Genomic DNA, 23466 nt, shown 5'->3' on the forward strand with positions numbered 1-23466 from the left:
TTACTATGTCAGCTTCCGTTACATTATTCACGTAATGGAAGTCGCGTAAGTTAGATCGATTTACCACGGTAGTGTAGACCAGCCTTCAGAGAGCATAATTTGAAAATAATGGAGTTGCATGTGTATCAGTGGGGGACTAGTTTTCCTGCAGGTGGTTTGTGCAGGAAAGGAAAGACTCTGGACCCAGTTTAGAGGGCCAGTGAAGACAGCTGGAAAAATTTTGCAGCCAAACTGAGCGCTAAGTCTGAATTTTTAGAAAGTTCTTTAACCTGAAAAGGGAAGTAATGGAAGCCTAAAAGTGCAGTCACTGAACCCTAGAGGAGAGATGAGACTGAAGGGAGCAGTCCTCCAGGGGCTAGGGCATGAGATGGCTTTAAGTATTTTTCATTTCTAAGTTTAGGCACTGCCTTATGTAGGCAATTGTCTTAAAAATACAAATATATTCTGTCTAAGTACTTAAATTCCCCGTCGTCTGACAGAGATGAATTCATTAACACACCCCTCACGTGATGGAGCATTATCCCTTTTTGAGGGAGTAAGTCACTTGCCCAGTCATGCAGAGTGGGAGCTGGATCCAGATCTCCCAACATTTTATTAGCCTTCACACCAATAATGACTTTTTTCACCGGTAAATAAACTGTGTTGATTGATTTCATTCTAATTCTTGCTCTGTGTCAGTGGGTAATCACAACTCCGATGTCCGGGTGTTCGTGTGGGGGGGACTTATATAATCATGTCTTTCCTTGGCTCCCACAGCTATCGTACTAGGGAAGAAATTCAGGAAGTCAGAAGCAAAAGTGACCCTATTACTCTGCTGAAGGACAGAATGGTTAACAGCAACCTTTCTAGCGTCGAGGAATTGAAGGTATTAAGTGATATTTTGCAGATGACTCTTGGTGATAACCTGTTAAGGCGTAAATGAGCAGCCTGTGAAAGAGCAACAATACGTTGCAGTAAGTGGCCCCGTGAGATGGTGCTGCCAAGAGTTTAAGGGACTAATAAAAATATTCAGGGTTTTCCTATTTAAACAAAAGGAGTCTAATAACGTTAACTAACTGAGACAAAACTACATGCAAGTGAGTTTATGCTTTACTCCATGTGTTCTGTTTCTGAACAACAGAATTCAGTGCAGTATTTCCCCTTGCAAACTTTGAAGTGAGTGACAGCTCTTGGAGGGGGTGGAGGGAAGGCTTTTTGTCACCTGGGAATTGTATTTTAAAATACCTACTACTTGGTGCATTTAAAAACAGTTTTTTTAAAATTAGGCTATTTTGAAAACCCCAGGGATAAACCACTGCTTCTAGGGATTAACTCTGAAGATGTCAGTTTGGTGGTGGCAGGTCCCAGAAAGTCCTCTCTAACATCTCCACCCAAGTGTTGCAAATACTACACTACGGCTGTGTTACACTCTTTCTGCACTTCTTTTCAGTTTCTGCTGTTTATCAAGATAAGATTTTTCTTCTTTGAATTGACTAAACAAATCTGGCAAGAGGCACAGGCCACTTAAAAAGATGAAAGCTTTAACATCTTAATTTGTAACCAGAACTGAAAAAGAGGAAATGTAGAATATGCGTGTTGTTAATTACAGCTGTAGCTCTTTAAGTAGTGTGTAGGTTTGAGTCTACAAAATAAAAGCATGTCAAATAGTTTAGTTTCCGATAAAGAACAGAACTTTATCATAGGACTTCCATGTAAAAGTAAAGGGGATTGGCCAGATTTACATGCTTTCATTTTCTGCCCGGTTCATAGAAAGGTGGTTATATTTTACCTTTGAAGGCAATTTGTGTATAAGAGCCTTTCCTTATTCTGGTCCCAATCCCAGCATTTGGAACGTGAGAATATGCCAACTCTGAAGTGTTCCATCAGTGCATTATAAATTTCATGATGAGGGAGTTATTTTGTTTTTAAATTGGCCTGGAAGGATTAAATGATGATAACCATCCATTTAACCACACACACAAACCCATGAAAAAAATATTTCCATTGAAGTTCACAGAAAGACGAAGTAAGAAAAATGCGGTAAGAACTAACTTAAGGATATTTACTTTATGATATAGACATTGAGATTCAAAAGTTAAAACTTTGTCATTAAATAATTGTCTGACCCTGCCCCCCCTCATAATTTTCCACATCTCTGAAACTTTAATTGTGCGGGAGGGGGAGCTTTATCATTGATATTGTACACTGCACTTTTTTAAAAAAAGAAAAGTAAATTCTGCCAAGCTCATCTTGTAAGTCTACTAATAATCATACTAAGCAAGTTACTGAAACATAATTAGCAGTAATTCTAGAGAAGAGTTAGACTTCTGGTAGTTTATTAATTCTCAGTGTCCTGCATGTGATTAAAAAGTAATTTACCTAACAGGTTAATGACTGCAGTATAGTCATTTGGTCCTGTGGGGAGGAGATAGTTGCCAGAGTTCAGTAACCCCTCAGGAAATGGCTTATTATTCCCTGCTTGAGAGTTTTGTATGCTTAACTAACAGGTAAAGTTTGCAAAAGCTCTCTCCACATGTGTCTGCCAGTCAGCAGCTGTAATAGAAATGGATAGTGTGATCATGAGCCCTATGGAATGACAAGATGACTAAAGTGACCTTTGGGCTTGAAGTTTAATTTTAGCCTATTAGGCATTTGAAGCTCCCATGTTTGGCCAAATCTTGCCGTTCTCATTCAGGCAAATGTAGTTCCTATTGAATACCACTAGAAGTTTGCCTGAATATGGATCTTCTGATGTAACCCTATCTCACTCTGCATTAGTTGCTGAAAGGAGGAAATCCAGCAATGGGGCAGTAACTATTCCATCTGCCACGCCCTTTTATACAAACAGACCAACATTTCTTTTAAGATTGCTTTCTCTGTCACAGCCTCACCTGTCTTCTGTGTTTTTAGGAGATTGATGTGGAAATAAGGAAGGAAATTGAGGACGCAGCTCAGTTTGCTACCACTGATCCAGAACCACCCTTGGAAGACTTAGGCAACCATATCTACAAAAACGAGCCACCCTTTGAAGTACGTGGCCCCAGTCAGTGGATCAAATACAAGTCTGTTTGCTAAAATGAATGCAGTTTACTCCAGCAGCCTGTGGCCTTTTTGGGAGGATTAAATTTTGTATTCATAGTAAGAATGAACTGTTCATATTTAAGGTTTGTTTATTTGGAAGAATAAAATTGCTTTCAGCCAAGGACAGCTAAACATTATGTAGAAAAATGCATGAACCCATAGATAAGGAGCTGAATTAGGATAAAGCAATGGTTATTTAAATCGCTATAAATTTGCTTCAGTGGGTGGTTTTGGATTGCTTTACTTACGAAAGTTACTCCACTAAATGTTTTGAATAAAAATCATGTTATGTACAGTATATAAATATACTGTCACACGAAAGTGGTCTACCGTGCCTGTTCGCTTTGGGTGTGAGATCAGAGGCTTGTGATACCATTTTTTGTTGTCAGGCCCCAACTCTTTCAATAAGTTGTAAAGAGATTTACTTTGGAATTTAATTAATAGAACTTGAAGATGGGACTAACACTATACAGATTAGTGTTTATGATTTTGTTAAATTGGTTTTGCTGCTTAAGGAAATGAAACTCTAGCCACAGAAAGCAAACATTTCAATATTTAATTATCCAGAAGTTCTAGGTAACCGCATACATTTCCCTGTCTTTTATATACATTTGGTTAATACTTAATAATCAGTGCACATGATAGCAGAACAGTACAACACATTCTAAAAAATCTGACGTATCTAAAATTAGAATGCATTTTAAATACAAGACTGTTCAACAAATAGACTGGTCTAGGTATAAGGCATGTGCTTTATTAAAAACAGCAAGCTGGTTTTTTCAGCTGTAGTTGTATTTACATTGACAGATGCATTACATACATAATGCACTTAATTTTTACAAATGATTAGAGAGTGGTTTTACAGACTTTTCAACATCCAGGATCTAATGGGCAAAAATCACAAACACCCGCTTAAAGAAAGCTATGCTAATGTCCACTGTGCATTACATTTTGAAGTCAAATTTTTACATTGATAAACAGGCCATTTAGCTGTGCAAAATTGCAGGACCAATATACAACAATCTAATAATTTAAGGCTTACTTGGAATGTGTTTTCTGCCTGTGCAACTGTAAGAAAGAATTAACTGTTGGTTTCTGAGGGCTTATTAGCCATTTTTCTGTGGTTTAATATTGCATTCCAAATTCTGCAGAGAAGACCACCACTATAAAGATGAAATGAAAATAGGAAATAACACTGAATTAGAAACTATATTTAAAATTCCAAAACATTATGCCAATAGTAATTGCACTCTTGGAAAGCGTTGGGAGAATTTTTTTAAGTTCTATGTGTGATCTCTCCTAGGGAACAGGAAATTCCAAATAGTGATAGAGGGGAGAGCTGGCTAAAGGAAACTGGGAATAATAATTTTCATCTATCACTAAATATGTCAAACTGCTTTTCCATTACTGCCAGAGGTTAATATTTTTGAGGAAGAATTTTGATTTTTTTTTAAATCCTTTCACAAGGCTGTAAATAATTTGTGCATAATTTCCAAAAATTTACTCTCTCAGTTAGTAAGTAATTCAATCACTGTGAACTTTCTGGAATGCCAACATAGAAAAGCCACCCATAATGGCCCTCATGTCCAAGAAAGGATGACTATGTAAAGAAAACTTCACTTAATGTTAAGTCTGTGGCATCCCAACTGTTCTAGATAAAATTAAACTTGCCCCAGTGATCCTGCATGAAAGTGTCCCTTGCGCCATAGGCCTTAACACCTACATATTTAAATATTCTTTCACGTTTACTAAAAGAGAAAATTAATCTTTACAAGGGGTTCTTGCTATTAAATAAGCTTTCACAGCTTCGTTGCACAAACTCATTTTTTGATAAGGACCACTACAGTGATCCTTGACATCTTTATATTAAGACCAATAAAATGGCAAGCACATTTCTGGCAGTATTCAAACATTGCCTTACCGTAGTCTAAGGTATCTCAAGTCATCCTTAGTGATACTATTAAGGACATCATTTAGTGCGTAATCCTCTTCAGCAAACTGAAAGGCAGAGTTGTTCCTAAATTAAGTTATGTTATTTCATTGAAACCAAACTGGTATTAACAATAAACAGATTGTTAATTTTTGGTTTTTTACCCTCTCAATTGCATCTGAGTCAGCTCCTTGTTGTCTTAACCAGTCTAGGAGCTCCTGGTCTACATTCTGTAGAGGAGCTCCTGGGGGCCTTTGAAATTCTGTAATAATTTAAATATGTAGGTTAACTGGTCAACAACATGTAGAATTGTACAGCTGTATGGGTATTTTCTAGGGCAAAAATAGTTAGCATCAGCTTGCTGATGCTTTCCTCAAATAGAAGGCACCCTATGTCTGTGGGCCACCCATTTCTTCTTAGACTATTCCAAGGCCGAAAATACAATCATGCAAAATTATTTAGTAAGTCCCATTTAATGAGAATCTGATTCAAGCAAAGCTTTTGGTAAGCATTTGGAATTGAGTGCAAGGCAATCTACAGAAATATAACCCCTCCTACCTGTAGGCTTGGACTGTAACTGAAGCAGGTGTAACTCTTGTGTTTTCTGCTCTAGAGTTTGCCGTAAGAGGGTTTGATACTCGCTCTCCTTCTGAACCAGGACTTCCAAAAGCCTATGAAATGTGACCAAACCCGTAGATAGTCAAGTTGAGAATAAAATCTGTATTCATATTTTAATGTCCCAAAGAGTATCTTGAGTACTTTCAAAAATAAGAGCTGTTAAATATCAGTATTTACAGAAGAGCTATATCTACACATTACTGAGTTAATTCCCTTTCCAAATGAGTACTTTCTCCTACACAAACAGCCAAACAAAATGCAGTCCAATTCCTAACCCAGAGTTGAAATCCTTTCCTGTAAACATACAAATACAGTAACTGTAGTCAAATATTCTAGCAACTATTTTCCTTTTATTAAGTAATTTTGGTTTGACGTTTTACAGTCTCTGAAAACTAGGATAAAAGTGGCATTAAGAGAGATGTATCCTATCAAATCGTGTTTCGTAAACTCTTCGGTGCAGAGTGTGAGTGGAAAAGGATGTTTCAGGTTGACAAGTGCCAAATAATTTTCTCCAATATTACTAAAATTTATAGTTTAGAGAAACAAGAAAGGTTCGTTAAAAACAAATTTTAATTATGTGCCAATACAGCGAAAGTCCTCCCACTATTTTAATCACGTGGGGTTTTTTTGCCAGGCTTTAGGGGACACCAAAATTATAAACAAGCAAAATCACAACTATTGACTTTACTAATAAAATTAAAACTAAACAAGCAAGCAATAACTGTTACTTCAGTTAGTCTTTTCGTATGTGGAGAATTAAAAAGATTACACCTTAAAGAGTGGGCCTGCCTCTAGTAGGGGAGCTCTTTTCTTGCTAAATTAAGACCCAAGTACATTATTCCCCAAATTAGTATTGAGTCCAGCCTCAATGTAAAACAGCTTCTAGAAGGGCTAGCGAACTTTAAGCAGCTCCGACACCCGTTTCCACATCTATAAACTGTTTTATGATGATATACCAAAGGTAAGTGATCCTAGGCTAAGTCTTATGAACCCAAGGAAAGTGTTTTAAATCAGTTACTCAAAAGAAGCCATTCACAGAGCTGTCTTGGGGTAGAGAAAATAATCCAGAATTTTAACCCAAATTACATCCCACATTTTTGCTGTTTGCCAAGGTTAGTTTATGACACTCTGTAGCAATGCATAGGCTAAACAATCTTTGTTTTTAACAAAAGGAGCTGTTAATACCCTAAGTCCAAATATTGCACTGCAATTGTAAAAGTCACTGCAAGAAAAATTTAAATTCTTTGAGAGTCCTTTGGCAAATTGCATCTCACTCGTGCTGAACTGGAAGGCTGCTGCATCTTGATGCTGTTCTGTGGCTTCTTTCTTGTTAGCTGTCCAATTGCTGTTATTGCTTGCTTGCAGAAGTGTCAAACAGGCTATGTCATGAGTGCGCTTCTGAGAGCTGCCTGCTGAAGTTGAGAGACGTGAGCATTGTGCTACTGGTTGCTCAGCACAGCAAGCTTTTATATCCTTTCCGTAGTCTTACTGAAGGAGGAAAACGTCCCTCTTTGGCCGGATTAAAAAATTAGCTGCTGTTATCCTTTCATTGACTCAGTGCCTTCATGGATTGGCTACAGCAACATCTTCAGTTCAGGAATATGCACTCTGCTACTGTCTATGCAGCAGGGTGGTAATTTTTCTTCCATTCATTGGCTATATTGACTAAAGATGCTCTAAGCTGAAACTCTTTTTCTTACATTTCCCTTGAATTCCTTTGGGGGTTAATAATTGAGTTTCTACTTCAAATGGGTCCAAATACCCTTTTGCCATATGTAAAGGCCTTACAGCTCTCAGTAGCCTTTTTAAATTTCAGCATCCTGAAAATTGAATAGCCATTCAAGAAGGCATGGGAGAAGTGACTCTTGGTAAGTAATTTGCCAAGCAGTGCCAGAGAACTAGTAGAGAATTATTTATATTAATGTGTGGAACTAAAGTGGCTTTTTACTGTAGTAACTGCTGATAGTATCAAATGATCTTGCTATAAAATCTCTGTTCTCACAATGTATTAGGAATTTGAGACTTGCATTTAGATACAAAACATTTGCAAATACATAAGGTGCTTAACCATCATTAAGTATTTGTTGGAGTTTTAAAATGAAAGTGTTTTCTTTGGTGAGAAAGCCCGTATATATGGCTCCTGGTAACAGTGCATCCCTGAACATTCCTACAAAGTCTCTTGCTTTAGACAAAACAGACTTGTATCACATACCAGAGAGCCTCACTTGGATCTTTAAACAAACAATTTTACTGGTCTGCTGGCCCTTTTGACCAAAATGGTCCTGAGATTTAGGATTCAGAATTTGCATAACACTTTCAACTTGCAATTTAAAAGCGTCTTTTTAAATATTGTATACAAAGAACAAATTAAACTACTGCTTTATATACACCTAAGAAAAATATGAGAAGCTAAAGGAAGACTGAAATTATAAAAGCTGTATGGGGGAGTATGTGCTGTTGACAAATCAGACTTTCTGAGGCTTTCTTAAAATTCAGTCAAGGCGAAGGCAGGTTTGTAATCACCCAGCCCCTAGGTACCCCCTCCCTCCACCCTAAGGTGTTTTCAAACTTTTTGAGCTAAGCCACCAACCTTTGAGTTACAAGTTTTGGTTGCACCTCCCTGCCCCAACCCAGACAGGCTGGGTGGCCTGCTGAGGTGAGTCAGGGAGTGGAGGTTGCACCCCTTCCCTGAACCCGACCATGCAGAGGTGGCTCAAGTCCTTCTGGCCCCAGCCCCCTAGCAATAAGTCGTCAAGCTATACCTATGCCCTGCACTCCTACGCCCCTGCTGGGCCCTGGCATTTTTATAGCATATCAAGGGGGGGGGCCTCAGAGAGAAAAAGGTCATTTATCTTCTAGCCAGTTATAGTTAGTTTAGTCTCATTATTTCCCAAAGAAGAAAGGGGGATGGCACCCTTCGAACCTCTGAAACTCAAGTTCATCTATTGGTTCAAATTCCTAATCTCAATGCTGGATCCTCAAGATGGGCTCTTGGCTTGCAAGATATACTGTCATGTAGAAGTCTAGCTGGCCCACAGGAAATACGTCAGGTTTCTGATGGAGAAGTCTCATTATCGCTATACATCTGGCTACACATCTGAGAAGGCAAGGAATTAAAATTGACCCCAGAGTGGCTGATTCGAGGTCAGTCAGCTCCACCCGTGAATGACTCCATTTGAGTACTTTTGGTTCTCTTTGCCATAGTGTGCCTCAGAGTTAACAGACCAAAGTCTACTTTCAGCCCTGTCCCAAGTATAGAAGTCATGGGGGCCTCCCGGACTCCTTACTGGCAAAGGCCTATCTGCCCCAGGACAGATTTCTCACCATTCACAACCTCGTCAAACAGCTTCCAACTTAGCTGACAACATCAGCCCAGAACCTGTTTGAAACTTGTGTCTCATGCCATGTGAGACAGGTTGCCAGAGTTTCCCTGCACTGCATGCAAAGACACCATCCCCTGGCAGGGAGGGGTGTGCAGCACTAGGTGCAGGCAGGGGGTAGCTCAGGTTGCAGGGAGAGGGATGGTGAGGGGATGCGTGCGGGCAAGGGGGTAAGCTCAGGGTGTAGGGAGGGGGTAGGGGCTGTGTACTGGGAGGACTCCCCCGCAGTCCCTGTTCCCAGAGGGTGGCTGCAACTGCACTCCAGTTCCTTGTGTTCTGTATCACAGCCCCTGGCAAGCACATGTAGTGTTTACACTGTGTCATGTTAAAGGTCATGATGTAGTATACAGAGGTTACAATTCCCCAGGGGGTCCTCTCATAGGATTGGTTGAAGGACCATCTACATGTCTCCAGCAGTGTCCTGCTCCACACCTCTCTCCAGCGTGACAGACTTGTTCATAATAGAATGGGGACTGTATCTGGGCCATCAGAATCAATGCTTCTGGCTCCCCGCAGAAGGCCAATATTCACTAAAACATCCTGGAATTGAGGGCCATTTGGCTAGTGTTCATAGTTTTCCTCCTGACTCGTCAAGGTGTCACAATATTATCTGGACAGAACAGTTGTTTTAAGACTTCTCCTAGACTGTTCCTAGCATTTACACACAGAACCTATCGCCACCTAAAAACTGTCAAAATGGGTCTCTGATTGTATTAAGGCATGCTATGTGGTGGTACGCTGAGGTGCAGTGAGCACATTAGGACCCGTTCCACCAGAGCTTAGGCAGCTTCTGCAACTTCCCTGAAAGGCATCCTAATCATAGAAATCTGCAAAGCAGCTACCTGGAATTCAGTTCACACTTTCACCCTGCACTATTTGCTGGTGGACAGCTCCAGCTCTGACAGCCGCTTCAGCAGAGCTGTCCTACATTCATCAGACTCAGTTACTGCTTGAATCTCACCAGAAGTGGAATCCATGTGGGCAATCGCTCGAAGAAGAAAGGTTACTTATCCTACAAAAACTGGTTCCTCAGGATGGTGTCGTCCACATGCATTCCATAGCCCACCCTCTTTCCCAGCTACTGTACAGTCCTTGCCCCATTGGATTCAGCATTAGCGAAGGAACAGGAAAGCAGTAGCAGCTGTCCCATTCTTTACACACTGAATTACGAAGCACAAGGGGACCCATGCACGGCCTCACTGGCTGTTCCTCCTCAAAGAGTCCAGTCTCGCGCACATAAGGCATGAGTATACCTTAAGTGGAACACACATAGACAACACCTCTCAAAGAACCACAGTTCTTTACTGTACAGTAAGCATAGTTACTAGGGGGTAAAGAACCATTCTTTCATCAATAAGAATTTTTTACATGAATATTGAGTTTTCTCTGCCATGAAGGACTCTCTTTCCTTTATGTTTGCACAGCACCTAGCCTAGTGGGCCCCAATCCTGATTTATCATGATGGTGCCCAGAGATCCCAAAGTTTTAGTAATTCAACAAATCAGTGCAGTCCTTATTTTACTGTGTGGTCCCATATTAAGCCTGTGTTGACAGAGCTGCAGCTTTTACAATATTATCTACGGACAAGGACTCCAGATTTTTCATTACTGGGGTGAAGGGGCTGATGTGAGTCCTACTGTACAGGCATATATAAAACCTTCTGAGTTGTCTAATGCAGATTGTGTCCCCACCACTGGGCATTACATCCTGAATTCTTAGACCAGTAATTGTATGTGATTATTTGGAATTTTCTGACGTGACATTTGACACCTCCTTTTAGTTGCCACTACTCCACAACACTGGTGAGAAAACTGGAGTTCAGATCACACTGGGAATCCTGTGCTTATATTTAATATCCAGTGTTTGGCACCCTTACCTGAGCACTCTCATTTACAAATAAAAAGCGTGTGTCAATGCTTACTGGGACTCCAACATTTTTTCCATGTACTTGCTGTGAATTGCAAGATCCTAAGTGGTGGTGTAAGATTTGGTGAAAGTTATACAAGTGCCTAGATATATTGCTGGGTACCTTTCTGAGACCACTTGGTGAACTCTTGACTAGAGGATACTGTGGTTGATGAACATATGCCTATGAATAAACGTTCTTTTTTGAGTGCATTTATTCTTGAAGGCTTTCGGAAGGCCACATGAAAAAAGGCATAGCTCTACACGTGAAAATACCTGTTTGTCTCTTGTTTAAGTTTGGCTAGCTGCAGATTAAGATGTTGCTGCTGTGATTCATGTGACACCACAGAACCGAGTGTGCTCACTCCAGATGTGACAACTGGCTCTTCATTTCCATTTTGTTCCACTGGGTGGCAATCATCTTCCACTTCATCGGCATCTTTTTCCACTCCTTCAGTCTCTGAAGCTGGCTCAAAGTGAGCTTGAAGTTCTGCACAAACCAACGAAGAAGTCCGTTTAGTACCACTTACCCTTGGTTTTTTGGAGGCAGTGAATGTGGGAAAGCTACCAGAAAGCAACTCCTTTTCTGGACAGCTTATGGGCGGCATATTTCCTCTTTAACTGAAAAAAGCTGCCTCAGCTGAGTAAAGTAGTGATGAGATTTTATCCTGATGCTTCCCACATGGAATGTACTTTCCTAGGGTGTTTAATAAAGGAGACACCAGTAGCTAGGAGTGAAATGTAACCTTGGCAAATATTAACACATGATAGCATTCATCTCTTACATTAATTGGACCACAGACTTTGTGGCATCATTTCCGAACAGGATTAAACAGCAGCAGTAGCAATATTAGTGCATTCATCTGTGGATAGGTCCCTGTTTGTATGGTGTTCACAATCTTACTAGTCTATAAAATGGCAAGCGCACTGGTGATGTAGCAGAAGTAATAAATAGCATGGATAGGCGGTAGCTATTCAGGATTCTGTTTACATAATGGGGAAACAGAGTTGCTTTTAGAGAAAGAAGAATTCCAGAAAAGTTTGGTTACTTACCTTGTGCACTAACTGGCATTCTTCAAGATGTGTTGTTCCTATCTGTATTCCTCCTAATGTGCACATGTGCTCCATATGCCTGAGACCGGAAGATTTTCACTAGCAGTGTCCAATGGCTCATGCCTGCACCCTTCTCCTTCTGCTCCAAACCAAGGGTACAAGGAGTGATGTGGACTGACTGCCTCTCCAGGTCCTTCTCCACAGCAAATAACCTTTGGATAAGGATCTGAAGCAGAGGTGGGCAGTGGAATACACGCAGGGACACATCTCAAAGAACTCCAGCTGCTGTACAAGGTAAGTTACCAGACTTTCTTTGAATGATGGTCCGTATGTGTATTCCATTCGAGGCGACTCACAAGCCATACTCATTGAGGAGGAGGGTGTGAGGAACCCTGCTGTACCACAGACTGAAGGATGCATTTTCTGTAGAAGCTTGTACCAGGACAAAATGTCTCAAAGGTACGCACAGAGCCCCACGCTGCTGCTCTGCAAATCTCTAGAAGAGGGACATCTCTACATGAAGTTACAGATGTACACTGGGTTCTCGTCAGGTGTGATCTCTCACGCTGTGGGGGAGCAATTGCTGTCAACTCATAGCAAAGCAGAACGCAGCCCAAAATCCATTTAGGAAGTCTCTGTGAGGAGATGGCTAAATGTATGAGGGGGGAAGCAAAGGAGACAAATAATTTAGGAGATTTCCTGAAAGATGTTGTCCACTGTAGGTAAAAGGTCAAGGCTCAATAGACACTGTCCTCTGTGGTGGCATGAGGCTTTGGATAGAAGACAGGTAAGTGGATGACCTGAGTCAGATGGAATTATGAGATTACTTTTGGATTGAATTTAGAATGTAACCTCAGGGAAACTTTATCCTTATGGAAGGACATATAAGGTGGGTCAACCGCAAGGGCCTTCAGCTCACCTACTCTTCTGGCTGAGGTGAGCAACCAGATAGGCAACCTTCATGAACAGAGGAGTGAAGGAACTTGAGGCTAAAGGTTCGAAGGGAGAATTTGTTAATGCTGACTGGACTAGATTGAGGTTCCACGTCAGAGTAGATTTCAGCACTGGGGGAAAGGATCTTGACAAGTCCCTTCAGAAACCTGACTATAGTCGGGTAGCTGAAGACTGAATACTTGTCCATTGGAGGGTGAAAGGCACTAATAGCCGCCAAGTGCACTAGAGAACTTCGATGTTTTCAGAGAGAGGAGGTAGGTCATAATTGTTGGGAGTCTTGGAATTGATGTCATAAGGAGAATCTCTTCCATTTTGCTGCTTAGCATTTTCTGTTATTGTTGAGGATGGACTGTACGGTCTCCAAGCATGCTCTAAGTTCATCATCCATCCAAATATCAGCAAAGGGAATGTCGCTCTTGAGCCCCTAAAGGTATATAATGGTTAGTCCGTCTTCTCAATGAACAGGTTATTTCCCTTGATGGGCAGATCTTCCAAGGTTGATTGGGCTTCTTTGGGAAAACCGGAGGATTGGAGTCACAAAGCCCACCTCATGACTACAGATGGTGCCATCGAGTGGGAGGCTGTATCTGCTGCATCTACCAAAGCTTGGAGGGCAGACCTGGCTAGCAATTTACCTTCTTTGATGATTGTTTGGAATTGAAGTCTGTGTTCTTGAAGCAGCCGGTTGACAAATTTAGAGAACGGATTATAATTAATAAACTCATACTTGGCCATTAAAGCCTGATAGTTTGCTATTCAGAACTGTAAACTTGAGGAAGTGTAGTTCTTTCTCCCAAAGAAGCCTAGACATTTGGCCTCCTTATTTGTGGGTGTAGATCTGGGTTGATATTGCTTGTTCCTTTCAGTGACAGCCTGCACCACTAGAAGTTCAGAGTGGGATGCAAGAATAAGTATTATGCCGCTTTAGACGGTATAAAATATTTCTCCTTTGTTTTTTTCAGAGTGGGAGCACAGATGGCTCGAATATACCAGACCATCTTGGCTAGACCTAATATAGCCTCATTGATTGGCAATGCCACCTTGCTAAGATCTGAACTTTGAAGGATATCCAGTAATGTATGAGGGATAACCTATGCTTCTTCCAGGGGGATATGAAGCATGTCTGCAGTTCTCCTTAGGAGATCCTAAAATTGCTATAGTCATCAGGTGGTGGGGCTGGTGTGACTGCCTCATCTAGTGAGAACAATGATATCCCCACAGTGGCTAGTGGCTCTGCCTTGTTGAGTTGTTTCTCTTCCTCAGAGCATTCCTGAGTGGGTTGGGGTTCTTCCTCAACTTGCATTCTTGTCTGTCTATATTCAGGATGTCTCATAGAGGGATCCCTGGGACCCCAGTAAAGCCATTGACAGAGTTCATAGGGATAATGAGGTGGTCTCCAGGGAGAAGGGTACTACTGGTCCCAAGCTAGGTCCTGTGGGAGTGAGAAGGTGCCCGTGAGATTTTAGAGCCTCTGCTGGAGCTGACTTCCTGTCTTGATAAGACTGGTAAGCTCTCCCCACTGATCCCAGGCTTGTTGGAGGAGCACAAGGCCTCTGCGTCCATGGGCAGGGCTGTTAGTACCAGTGATGGTCTTACTATGCTTCCACTGGTAGATGGTACCAATGAGTGACGAAATAATGGTGTGGGGACAGAATCAGTGATTCTGGGTCTGCACAGACTGTAACATCCTCCAAGATAGCATAGCTGACCACTGTTGCTGGTGGGCTTCTGTCTCTTGGTGGCACTGGCAGTGCCAGTTTTGAGCAGAGAGTGGTTCTCAGTACCAATGAATACTCCTCCATCCAAGTCAGCACTTGTATAGGACTTGTCCACTCACTCCTTTCGCCCGTTGGTACACAGGACGGTCCTGCTCCTTCAGGGGTTGATGGTCTCGGGGCACTTTTGCCTCTTGGGGCCATGGAATTGGTACTGTGTTCCTTAGGACCTCCTGACACACCCATATTGGGGTGCAGAGTGTCGCCCAACATAGAATGCGCTGGGGAGAAAGTCCTCTCCTTAGATGAGGACTTAGAAGGGGATTTCTCACATACGTTCTTGTGAGAGTGTTTACTCTTACCCTTCTCATGTCTGTCCTGTTTGCTAGAGTCCTTAATTCTGTTCCCAGTGTGGACACATCCACGCTCTTAAGACTGCTTCTTGGTGCCTCTGCCCAACGTACATAAGGTCTGATGGGCCAAGGTTGGACTGTGGCCTCCTTGAGCGATCCATCAGCAATGTTTGAAGTCAGAACTCTCAGGGTTGGTGGGTCGAGTGAGGAAAGGACCGACAAATATTATACTTGGAGGAGATGTGAGCTTCCCCGAGGCAATACAGACAAGTGTTGTGGTTGCCGCTGACCAGGAAGGCCCAGGGGAAAACCATGGAGATCTTGAATCCTGGCATCTTGGACATGCTAGGAATCCTCTACATGGGCGTGGGGAGTGCAGAGGTACCCCCAAACAATGGCTCCTAAAACTAACTAGGTCTAGAGGAAACTTATATAAGAACAAACCATTTACAACTTTTTACACATAAACAAAGAACACTAGCTAAAACTGTGGATAATGGAGGAGCCCTGTCTCAGACCAAAGGTGATAGGAAGGAACTAGAGAGGCAGTTGGTCTGCACCGCCCCTGGTTGGAGCACCAGGAGAAGGCGGCCACAGGCACGGACCAATGGACACTAATAATGAAAAGTCTTCCAGTCTTAGGGGTGTGGAGCGCATGTGCACCTCCAATGGAATACACGCAGAGACCATCAAATGAAGCACTTCCCTTTCCGTTTAAGGGTAAGTTATGGCCTAATTCCAAAAGCTTTTAGAATTAGGTTTCCCCAGTTATAAAACTATCAAATATAAATGAGTAAATCCATTTCACTCTGTGCAGCCTAGTTCACTGGTAATTTGAAAAAACTGTTGTCCCTGTCCATCGCCCCGTCCCTTCCAGCTGAAGAGAAATCACTCAAGCCCCTATGTCCCCGCTACTAACAAACCTTCAGAAATTAGATGGATCAATCAGCTGGAAAGAACGTGAAACCATTTATGATGCATTTTGTAAGTGTTTCATTTAGAAACTAGTACTGATGTGTTTTGATTTACCTGGAATAAGAATAGTGACTGCTGCTTGGACTGCACGGCGAATTATGTTATCCATTGCAAACATCCAATGAGGCCTAATTAAATGATTCCTTAATACTTTGTTCACCTACAAGTATAGAAATAAGCAAAAGCATCAGCCAAGGACCTAGACACTACAGACAAAACTTTGTTTTGTAAAGATTCAGATGAAGCTCTGTAAATTAATGGGAATCTGTATTGTATAAGTCAGCACAACCCTCTCCTCTTGAGACTAAAATTATTAGATGCTGAGTTCAGACTTCACCAGCTCATGAACAACAACTTCCAAATCTCCCATATGTTAATAAAATGCAGTGCTCTCAGCAGCCACTCAGATATCTCAGCATTTGTAGCCATACTAAACAAAATTAAAATTTTGCAAGACTAAGGATACACCCATATATATATATATATATATATAAAGACAGGAGTTTCTTGAACACTCTTCAATTTAGCTTAGAATAACTAAACTGATAAATGCAATGGTGGGGTTCACAGATGAAGGGAGACTGACAAAAACTTATTTAGCCTGGACAGAATAGGATTAACAGGAGATGTGATAAGACAAGAACTAGGGCATAAAGGGAATATAGTCAATGCATAAGAAGAATTTGAGAAGTATTTTTTTACAGAAAAATTGGTGAATGGGTTTCCAGGTAAGATAGTGGAGCCAAGCAGTCATGTATTTAAATAAAATAAAATAAAAAGATAATGACAGGGAATGTATAAGTCACGGGATCCTGTCTGGTGCTTAGGAGGAGTCAACCAACCTTATTAGGGGCCCCAAGGAAGTTGTTCACTGGTAACAGCACAATGCTGCTGTCGTCACTGCACGTGCAACACCAGCTCCCGCTGAAGCCAGTGGAAATTCTGTACATGGAGGCGCTGAAGGATCCGGCCCTGAGCTGGTTTTTTCCCCCCAGACGAGCAAAAATATATAAACCTTCTGATATTTTGTAAAAACCTACAAAATCAGGACAGTGAGGGGCAGTGGGATGTATCGGAGTGGCCTCTGGGGCAGGAGAGATCGTAGGGAAAGCGATGCTCTTAGGATTTGACATCTTGGATGAAGCCCTTACAAAAGCCCCGTCACAGTTGCCAAATTCATTCCTGAACTACAGGGCCTGATATGATTATCATGGGACAAGACAACAAAAGAGCTGGGACCCTAAGGAGATATGGGAGTTCAGCAGAGCCCCATTTATCCAACCCTCCATTAACCAGCTCTCTGAGTTAACCAAATAACCAATGCACACAGGTCCAGAAGCAGGTGATCTCTCCTGTGACCACCAGATCGCACTGCAGCCTCGCACTTTCCCATTCTCTGGATTATCCAAATTTTTGATGATCCAATCCAGTCCCAATTAGATCAGATAAATAGGGCTCTGCTGTGTAAGTGAGGATGGGGCAACAAACAGAGAGCAGGGATGAGTAGGGCCCTAGTGGGCGTCACTAGCAATGTCTCGGGGGCCTGCTGGGATGAGATGTATGTGCAAGGACCCTGGGATCACCCACACTGTGCCAAGACATAGCGTTGAGGAAGCACCAATGACCTTGGCTTACTCATGCACCAGGCAGTAGTGCTTGAGGAGCCCAAGTGTTTCTGCACTGAGATTTCCATGCACCTAGAGCTCTGCATAGTGCTCAGTATGCCAGGTAGCAATGACTGCTGCATCAAGAGAGACCATTTAGCATTGATGACTCAGCACAGAAGCACTGGGCTCCTCCCTCACCCTAGGTTGTCCACACAGCTGTTCCCCACTACCCAGGTCTCCTCCAAACAGACCTTTTCCCCGGACCCTCAATAACATCGAGCACACATCCCTTCTCACCTCCCAGCTCACCATATCCCAGTACCTCTCTCACTTACCCAACATACCCCCCCAGTGCCTGACACATCACACAGAAGGGCCAAGAGGAGGTATAGGAGTGAATGGCTGTGCGGAGGGGACCATTAGGAATGAGCAGGGCTGGGGAGCAGCGAAAGCTGAGGGAAGTAGCAGGGGTTCAGCCAGGAAGGCCCTGGGAGTAGGAAGAGGAGTACAGGGATTTCGTTTATCAGAGTGGAATGCCACTCCCTTCTGCTTCTAGACAAAGGGAGGACGTACTGCATCCTGAAATCCAAACAGCACCAGGTGAATCTGATTGATGGAAGTGCTGTCAAAGTCCAAATCCATTTTCAGCTTGGATATAGTGGAGGCCATCACTCTGTGCTCGGGAGAACGTATGAAGTCCCTTAAAATCTCAATTATCTGCTTGATGTGGGTGACTGAAAGTTGCAGTTCTTCAGAATTCTGGAGAAAAGGTATTCAATGCACTATATCAAGACTCATACGAAGAAACAATAAATCCACTGATAAGAACCTAATGGTTTAGCAGTGCTAACATTACAGGGTTACAATTTATATTTGCTGCTGCTGTTTCTCACACAACCACACACAAATGACGGAACTTTAATCACCCAGCTGCAAGTCATACTAAACTTGTATTGTATTCTCTGCTCTAGTCAAACCTTAAGAATTATATTTACTGTAACTTAACATTTACTTTGTGAAAACAAAACCAAGGGTTGTAATGACTGTCCTTGAGGACAATGAAATGAAAAGAGAGTGGATACATAGTTGTTTAGTCAGTGCCCTTTATATTTGCTTCTCTGTATGTAAATAGAGAGGATGACAATCATATGAAAGTCCAGTCACAATATGGGTTCTCTCAATTTATCCCATTAGTAGACGTGTAATTAGTATATAATTTACAGTTTAGTGACTTCTTGTGATAAATTAAGACCTAGTAAGTTTGTTAAATACAGAAAGAATTTGTTGTAACTCAGCATGAAAATCACTGTGTCAGAAGCAGTCACCAGCCCTAAAATATATTTTAAGCCCTAAAATATATTTTTGCTTTGTTTCCATTCCAATAGGCTTCTCATGTAATTCTACCAATTCACTGCAACTGCAGCTTTCTCCAAAAATGCAGGCAATAGTGCACTGCATGACTAAGTTGGCTGTTAAGGCAGGATACAGATAGTGAGCTAAATTCAGCCACAGTGCAAGAGATAGAGTTCCACCTGGTTACGCTAGGGCTGAACTTGGCTCAACATGTCAGACCAAGTCACTCATGTCCACAATGTTTAGCACTGGAGACAAGGCCTGTGCACTACACCCTTTCTAGAAAGGACTCAGTGCACTGGCATGACACCACTCAGCATTTTACCTGGACTTCGTCTGTGCTTCTCTAATAGAATTTAGATTGTTTTGTGTCAGAGAAAATGTAGATGAATAAGAAGAGCTGCATTGACCAGTGAAATTAAGATGGTAGTTTTCAAAGATGTCCTACACTTTCAGGATCCAATAGAAAGCAGAACTTTAAACCAATTCATTCACCATCATTTCTGGGTGGGAGAGGTTTATATAAGACAAAAACGTACTAGAGACAAACATTTTCATTTCTATCCGATGATGATAAATTTTACTTCTGTTTTCTTGCTTGCAGATTAATTGCACTGATACCGAATACAAAAAGTATGTAAAGAATCCACCTGCTGACTATGTTAGGAGTTCAACATACTTGGAGTGTTTCCATCAAAAATTTCACTTGAAAACCACCAAAAAAAGCCCCAAAAATGTCTAATTTTTTTTATCAGAATTGGTTTCATTTCTCATCCAGCTCGAATTAATTTACACTTATGCAACCACACAAGCTCTTAGATTATTGGAGATTTTCCGCACTAAAAGGAAATTCCTGCCTCTATCTCTGTAGGTGTGAAGGTCCTCAAATACAGTCGGACTGTTGCCGTTCTTTTGGAAGCCTACTTGACTCAGCACACTTAGGGCACGCTCCAGGCTTCTTGTTCTGCAAGCCAGGCTTGTGGGGAGGGAACGGGGGGAGGTGGAGGTGCCGGTGGAACTACCTCTACACCCATTGTTCTCCATTGAGCAGGGGCACAACATAATGACTTATCACTCACAATGGGTATGTCTACACTGCAATTAAAAACCTGCAGCTGGCTCGGGCCAGCTGACTCACGTTCGGGCTAATGGGCGGTTTAATTGCGGTGTAGATGTTTGGTTTCAGGCTGCAGCTCGAGCTCTGGGATCCCCCTTAGACCAAGCCCCTTACCCCAAGGCAGCTGACACAGGCCAGCTGCGGGTTTGTATTTGCAGTGTAGACATACTCACTGTGGCCTGAGGAATGGACTCTTTCCCTCCAACACCTGCAGAGATCACCAGTTCACACAGCCTGGCTACTCAAGAAGATTTTGTCCCTGAGAGAAAGGCATTTTTACCTTTGGTTGTTCAAGTACTTCCCTACACACTTGGTTAGCTGGGGTTTATATGTTGATGATTCAGAAGGTGGTGCTCTTCCCTTTGGTTGAACACTGAACCAACACCCCACTACAATGTATATGCGCTTCTCATACAAGTAAAGTCATAACCCCCAGTTTCCTGGCCAGTTTCCAGTTTGGATAATTACATTCTGCCTGCCTAAGTTCCTCTTGTGTTTAAATGTATAAAGTAATTGTAATGGAAATCACTTCTGATACCATGTCATGTACTCCCTGTACATAACAGGTTTCAGACTGCTACTATCAGGTCAGGGTCCTGTACCAGATATGGACTGGCTACAGAGCTACCATCACAGAGAGAGTACGAGAGAAGTGCACTCTAGAAGATCTTTAAATGCACTGCCACCTATAGCTGTTACACACTCAAGTAAGGCATGTGACACATGCTATAATACAGTTTAGCATTCCATTACAGAAATCTCTTCCTGGAGGAAGACAGTAAAGAAACAGAAAGTTAAAAAATCAGATGCGACTACCAGCCAGTGACCACTGAAAAGGGGTACAGTATAAACCTGGAATGTGGAAGGATGAGTTGCTGTGAATGGTAAAATCTACAAGTACCCTCTCTCATCTGTCATAAAAGAGGAATGCTACATACTACTGGATTTTTAATTTTCCTTTTTAAACACGAAAAGCAGCATTAAAATATTACCTGTGCAAGACACTCCTGTAAGTTTGAAGCAACTTTATTTTGTTCCTCTTTAAGAATTTTATAGAGAATTGCCCGGCGTTCACTGTCCTTCCTTAGCAGAAAGAGACCAGAATCTCTATCCTCAAGGGAAGGAGAAGCACTCCGATCCTCTAAGGCAGAATTCTCATCAGGAACACTGGAGCAGAGACAAGAGAAGATGTAGAAGACATAACTAAGCATTAGAAAAAACAAATCACAGTTGGAAGTGGGTAGGGATATTTACATAGATGAATAAATAATAACTAGTACTAATCTCATCTTATTTCACTGTCACTGCAATTTTCGTTTCAGAATCATTGTTGAAGACGGTTCAGATCTCCAGCTGGTAAAATTCATCTAGCACCCCTGAAGTCAATGGAACTACACCAATTTACTTCAGCTTAGTCTGGCCCTTTAGGCTGCACCAAGTCAATCAATAACAAGCAGTGAAAATAAAACAGAATGAGCATAACCATGAATTTCATTCTGAGCACACTTTGCAACAAATGTATCTGAAGGCGTCATGTTTCATGTTCTCTGATCAGGACACTATTTTCTTCCCAGGCTTCTTAATGTGTATTTAAATAGAGGGAACACTTGCAATTACTGTTCAAGGGCCTGAACCAAATCCTGCTGAAATCAACAGAAAGACTGCCACTGACTCCAATATCTATGGAGCCCTCATGTGCCCCATGCTTTATCTGCTGTTATAAACTGGCATAATACTTGGAGACATTTGGGGGAAATCTCCATGAATCAGTTAAATATAACCAATATTTAAATCAACTGACATTTTGATTAAGCAACTGATTTAATTGTCGAATACATCTGTTATCTATTCATTACATGCTCAAATTGCCTTGGACAAAATGTGATGTGACTCTAACCTGCATAAGCTTTGTGTAGGTCACGCCAGAAGCAATTAGACAGCTTTACCTTAATAAGTGGGAAATGGGATGCTTCGTTGGGTTCTCCGAAACAGATCGCTTTGTCTTGTCAAAGAACATATCATGTTGTACATCCGAATCTGGCGAGACAGAGCCATGTTCACTGCTGCTACTGCCAGCCTGTTCCCCATGGACTGGCAGTGGGAGGGACACACTACGATTATAATCTAGCAAGAGACCACAAACAAGCAAACCACACCCATCATTTAATAAAGTATATCACACAACTGTAAGAGAGGGCAGTGCTTTTCAAACCATAGAACTCCAAAACACTGAACGCTATAATTTGCTCATTTGGCAAGGTACTTAGAGGTAATTCTGCAGGGTTGGTCATTGTGAATATAATGAATCAGCATTTTTAGCTAATTAATATTTTCCTCCTATGACATAACTAACACCAAGTGCATCCCATTTCCCCAGCCAAGGCCACGACTATGGGACCAAGATTTGATCTCTCACTGGCCTCCTAGCTATCTGCCTCTCTTGCATCCCCTGCCTTCTGTTATCTCCTTCAGGACAAGCCAAGAGGCCTCTTACAATCCCTCCCATTTCATCCAGAAGCGAGAAAAAAATAAATGAGTAGTTGGGTGCCCGCTATCGCCCTACAGGCCCATTTACTAAAATACGATGCAGGAGGGGTGTTGCAGGCTGGGAGTACATATTTAGGCTAGGAGGCTAAAAGGCCATACAAGTTTCTGAGTGTTTGTCTCCACCATCGCAAACTGTTGATATTTTGTAAGGGAGGGTTGGGTGTAAAATTCTGGCATAGTCATTAGGACACAGTTAATCTTCAAATAGGAGTTTAAATTGCCACCAAAATAAAAACACATGTCAACTTCTGGCTCTTCACAGTCCTGTGTTTACTGGGTAGGCCCACGTCCACTTGCCACATCAGGAAGTTGCCTGTGGTCATATTAGGAAGAGCTGGGGCCACCCAATATTGGTCAGACAAGGAACCGCCACTTGCAGCAAAAGGAAAGGAAGCAAGGTTGCTTGGCATGGAGCAGTTCCTAGTGTGGGAAGAAGGCACCTGCAGACCTTTCCTGGTGTGGGGTGGGTAAGAGGATGAGAACAGGTGAGCTGAGGAAGAAAATCTGAATCTGGTATTCTGTGAACCATTGAGGCACGGTGACAGCACCAATGTTTGAAAATCCTGTCCAATATGTATAAATTGAACACAAAACATCAAGGTGCATGGCCAAGATTTTCAAAACTGATTAGTACTTTGGGTATCTTAAAATGTGGGTTCCCTTAACCCATCTGACGCATCTTAAAAGGGACCTGATTTTCAGAAAGTGCTGAGCACCAATCTTCTGAATATTAGACCTCTTTGAGGTGACTCTCGGTTGGCACCCAAAAGTTTAAGTAACTTGCGAAAATCTTGGCCAAATGAACTTTTATTTTATTATAAATGGTTTATTCATTTGGCCAGTGGGGAGTTTTTCACAAGGCAAAACAAGATATAAATATAAATCACAAGGTACTTTCT

At 41.9% G+C, this 23466-nt stretch overlaps 2 protein-coding genes across 4 annotated transcripts in view; one reads left to right on the top strand and one right to left on the bottom strand.

The window, feature by feature from the left end:
• PDHA1 (pyruvate dehydrogenase E1 subunit alpha 1) overlaps positions 1 to 3381 on the top strand; it is a 28098-nt gene extending 24717 nt beyond the window's left edge. For both annotated transcript variants that reach the window (XM_077816582.1, XM_077816573.1), the window contains 2 exons: positions 757 to 865; positions 2890 to 3381. In XM_077816582.1, the coding sequence (XP_077672708.1) occupies positions 757 to 865; positions 2890 to 3054 (274 nt within the window). In that variant the 3' untranslated portion in view covers positions 3055 to 3381. The remainder of the gene's footprint in view (positions 1 to 756; positions 866 to 2889) is intronic.
• Positions 3382 to 3664: 283 nt separating this feature from the next.
• The window catches only part of MAP3K15 (mitogen-activated protein kinase kinase kinase 15), a 133654-nt gene continuing 113852 nt past the window's right edge, over positions 3665 to 23466 (bottom strand). The window contains exons 21-30 of one of the 2 annotated variants that reach the window (XM_077816560.1): positions 21967 to 22144; positions 21013 to 21187; positions 18124 to 18309; positions 15998 to 16103; positions 11271 to 11383; positions 11170 to 11219; positions 5549 to 5661; positions 5155 to 5252; positions 4982 to 5058; positions 3665 to 4223 (exon numbers count right to left, since the gene is read on the bottom strand). In XM_077816560.1, coding sequence (XP_077672686.1) covers positions 4142 to 4223; positions 4982 to 5058; positions 5155 to 5252; positions 5549 to 5661; positions 11170 to 11219; positions 11271 to 11383; positions 15998 to 16103; positions 18124 to 18309; positions 21013 to 21187; positions 21967 to 22144 — 1178 coding nt within the window. In that variant the 3' untranslated portion in view covers positions 3665 to 4141. Of the gene's footprint in view, positions 4224 to 4981; positions 5059 to 5154; positions 5253 to 5548; positions 5662 to 11169; positions 11384 to 15997; positions 16104 to 18123; positions 18310 to 21012; positions 21188 to 21966; positions 22145 to 23466 lie in introns of both variants that reach the window. The other variant, XM_077816551.1, reaches the window with a different exon arrangement.

The sequence above is a fragment of the Eretmochelys imbricata genome, chromosome 1, assembly GCF_965152235.1.
Source record: "Eretmochelys imbricata isolate rEreImb1 chromosome 1, rEreImb1.hap1, whole genome shotgun sequence".
Lineage (NCBI taxonomy): Eukaryota > Metazoa > Chordata > Testudines > Cheloniidae > Eretmochelys > Eretmochelys imbricata.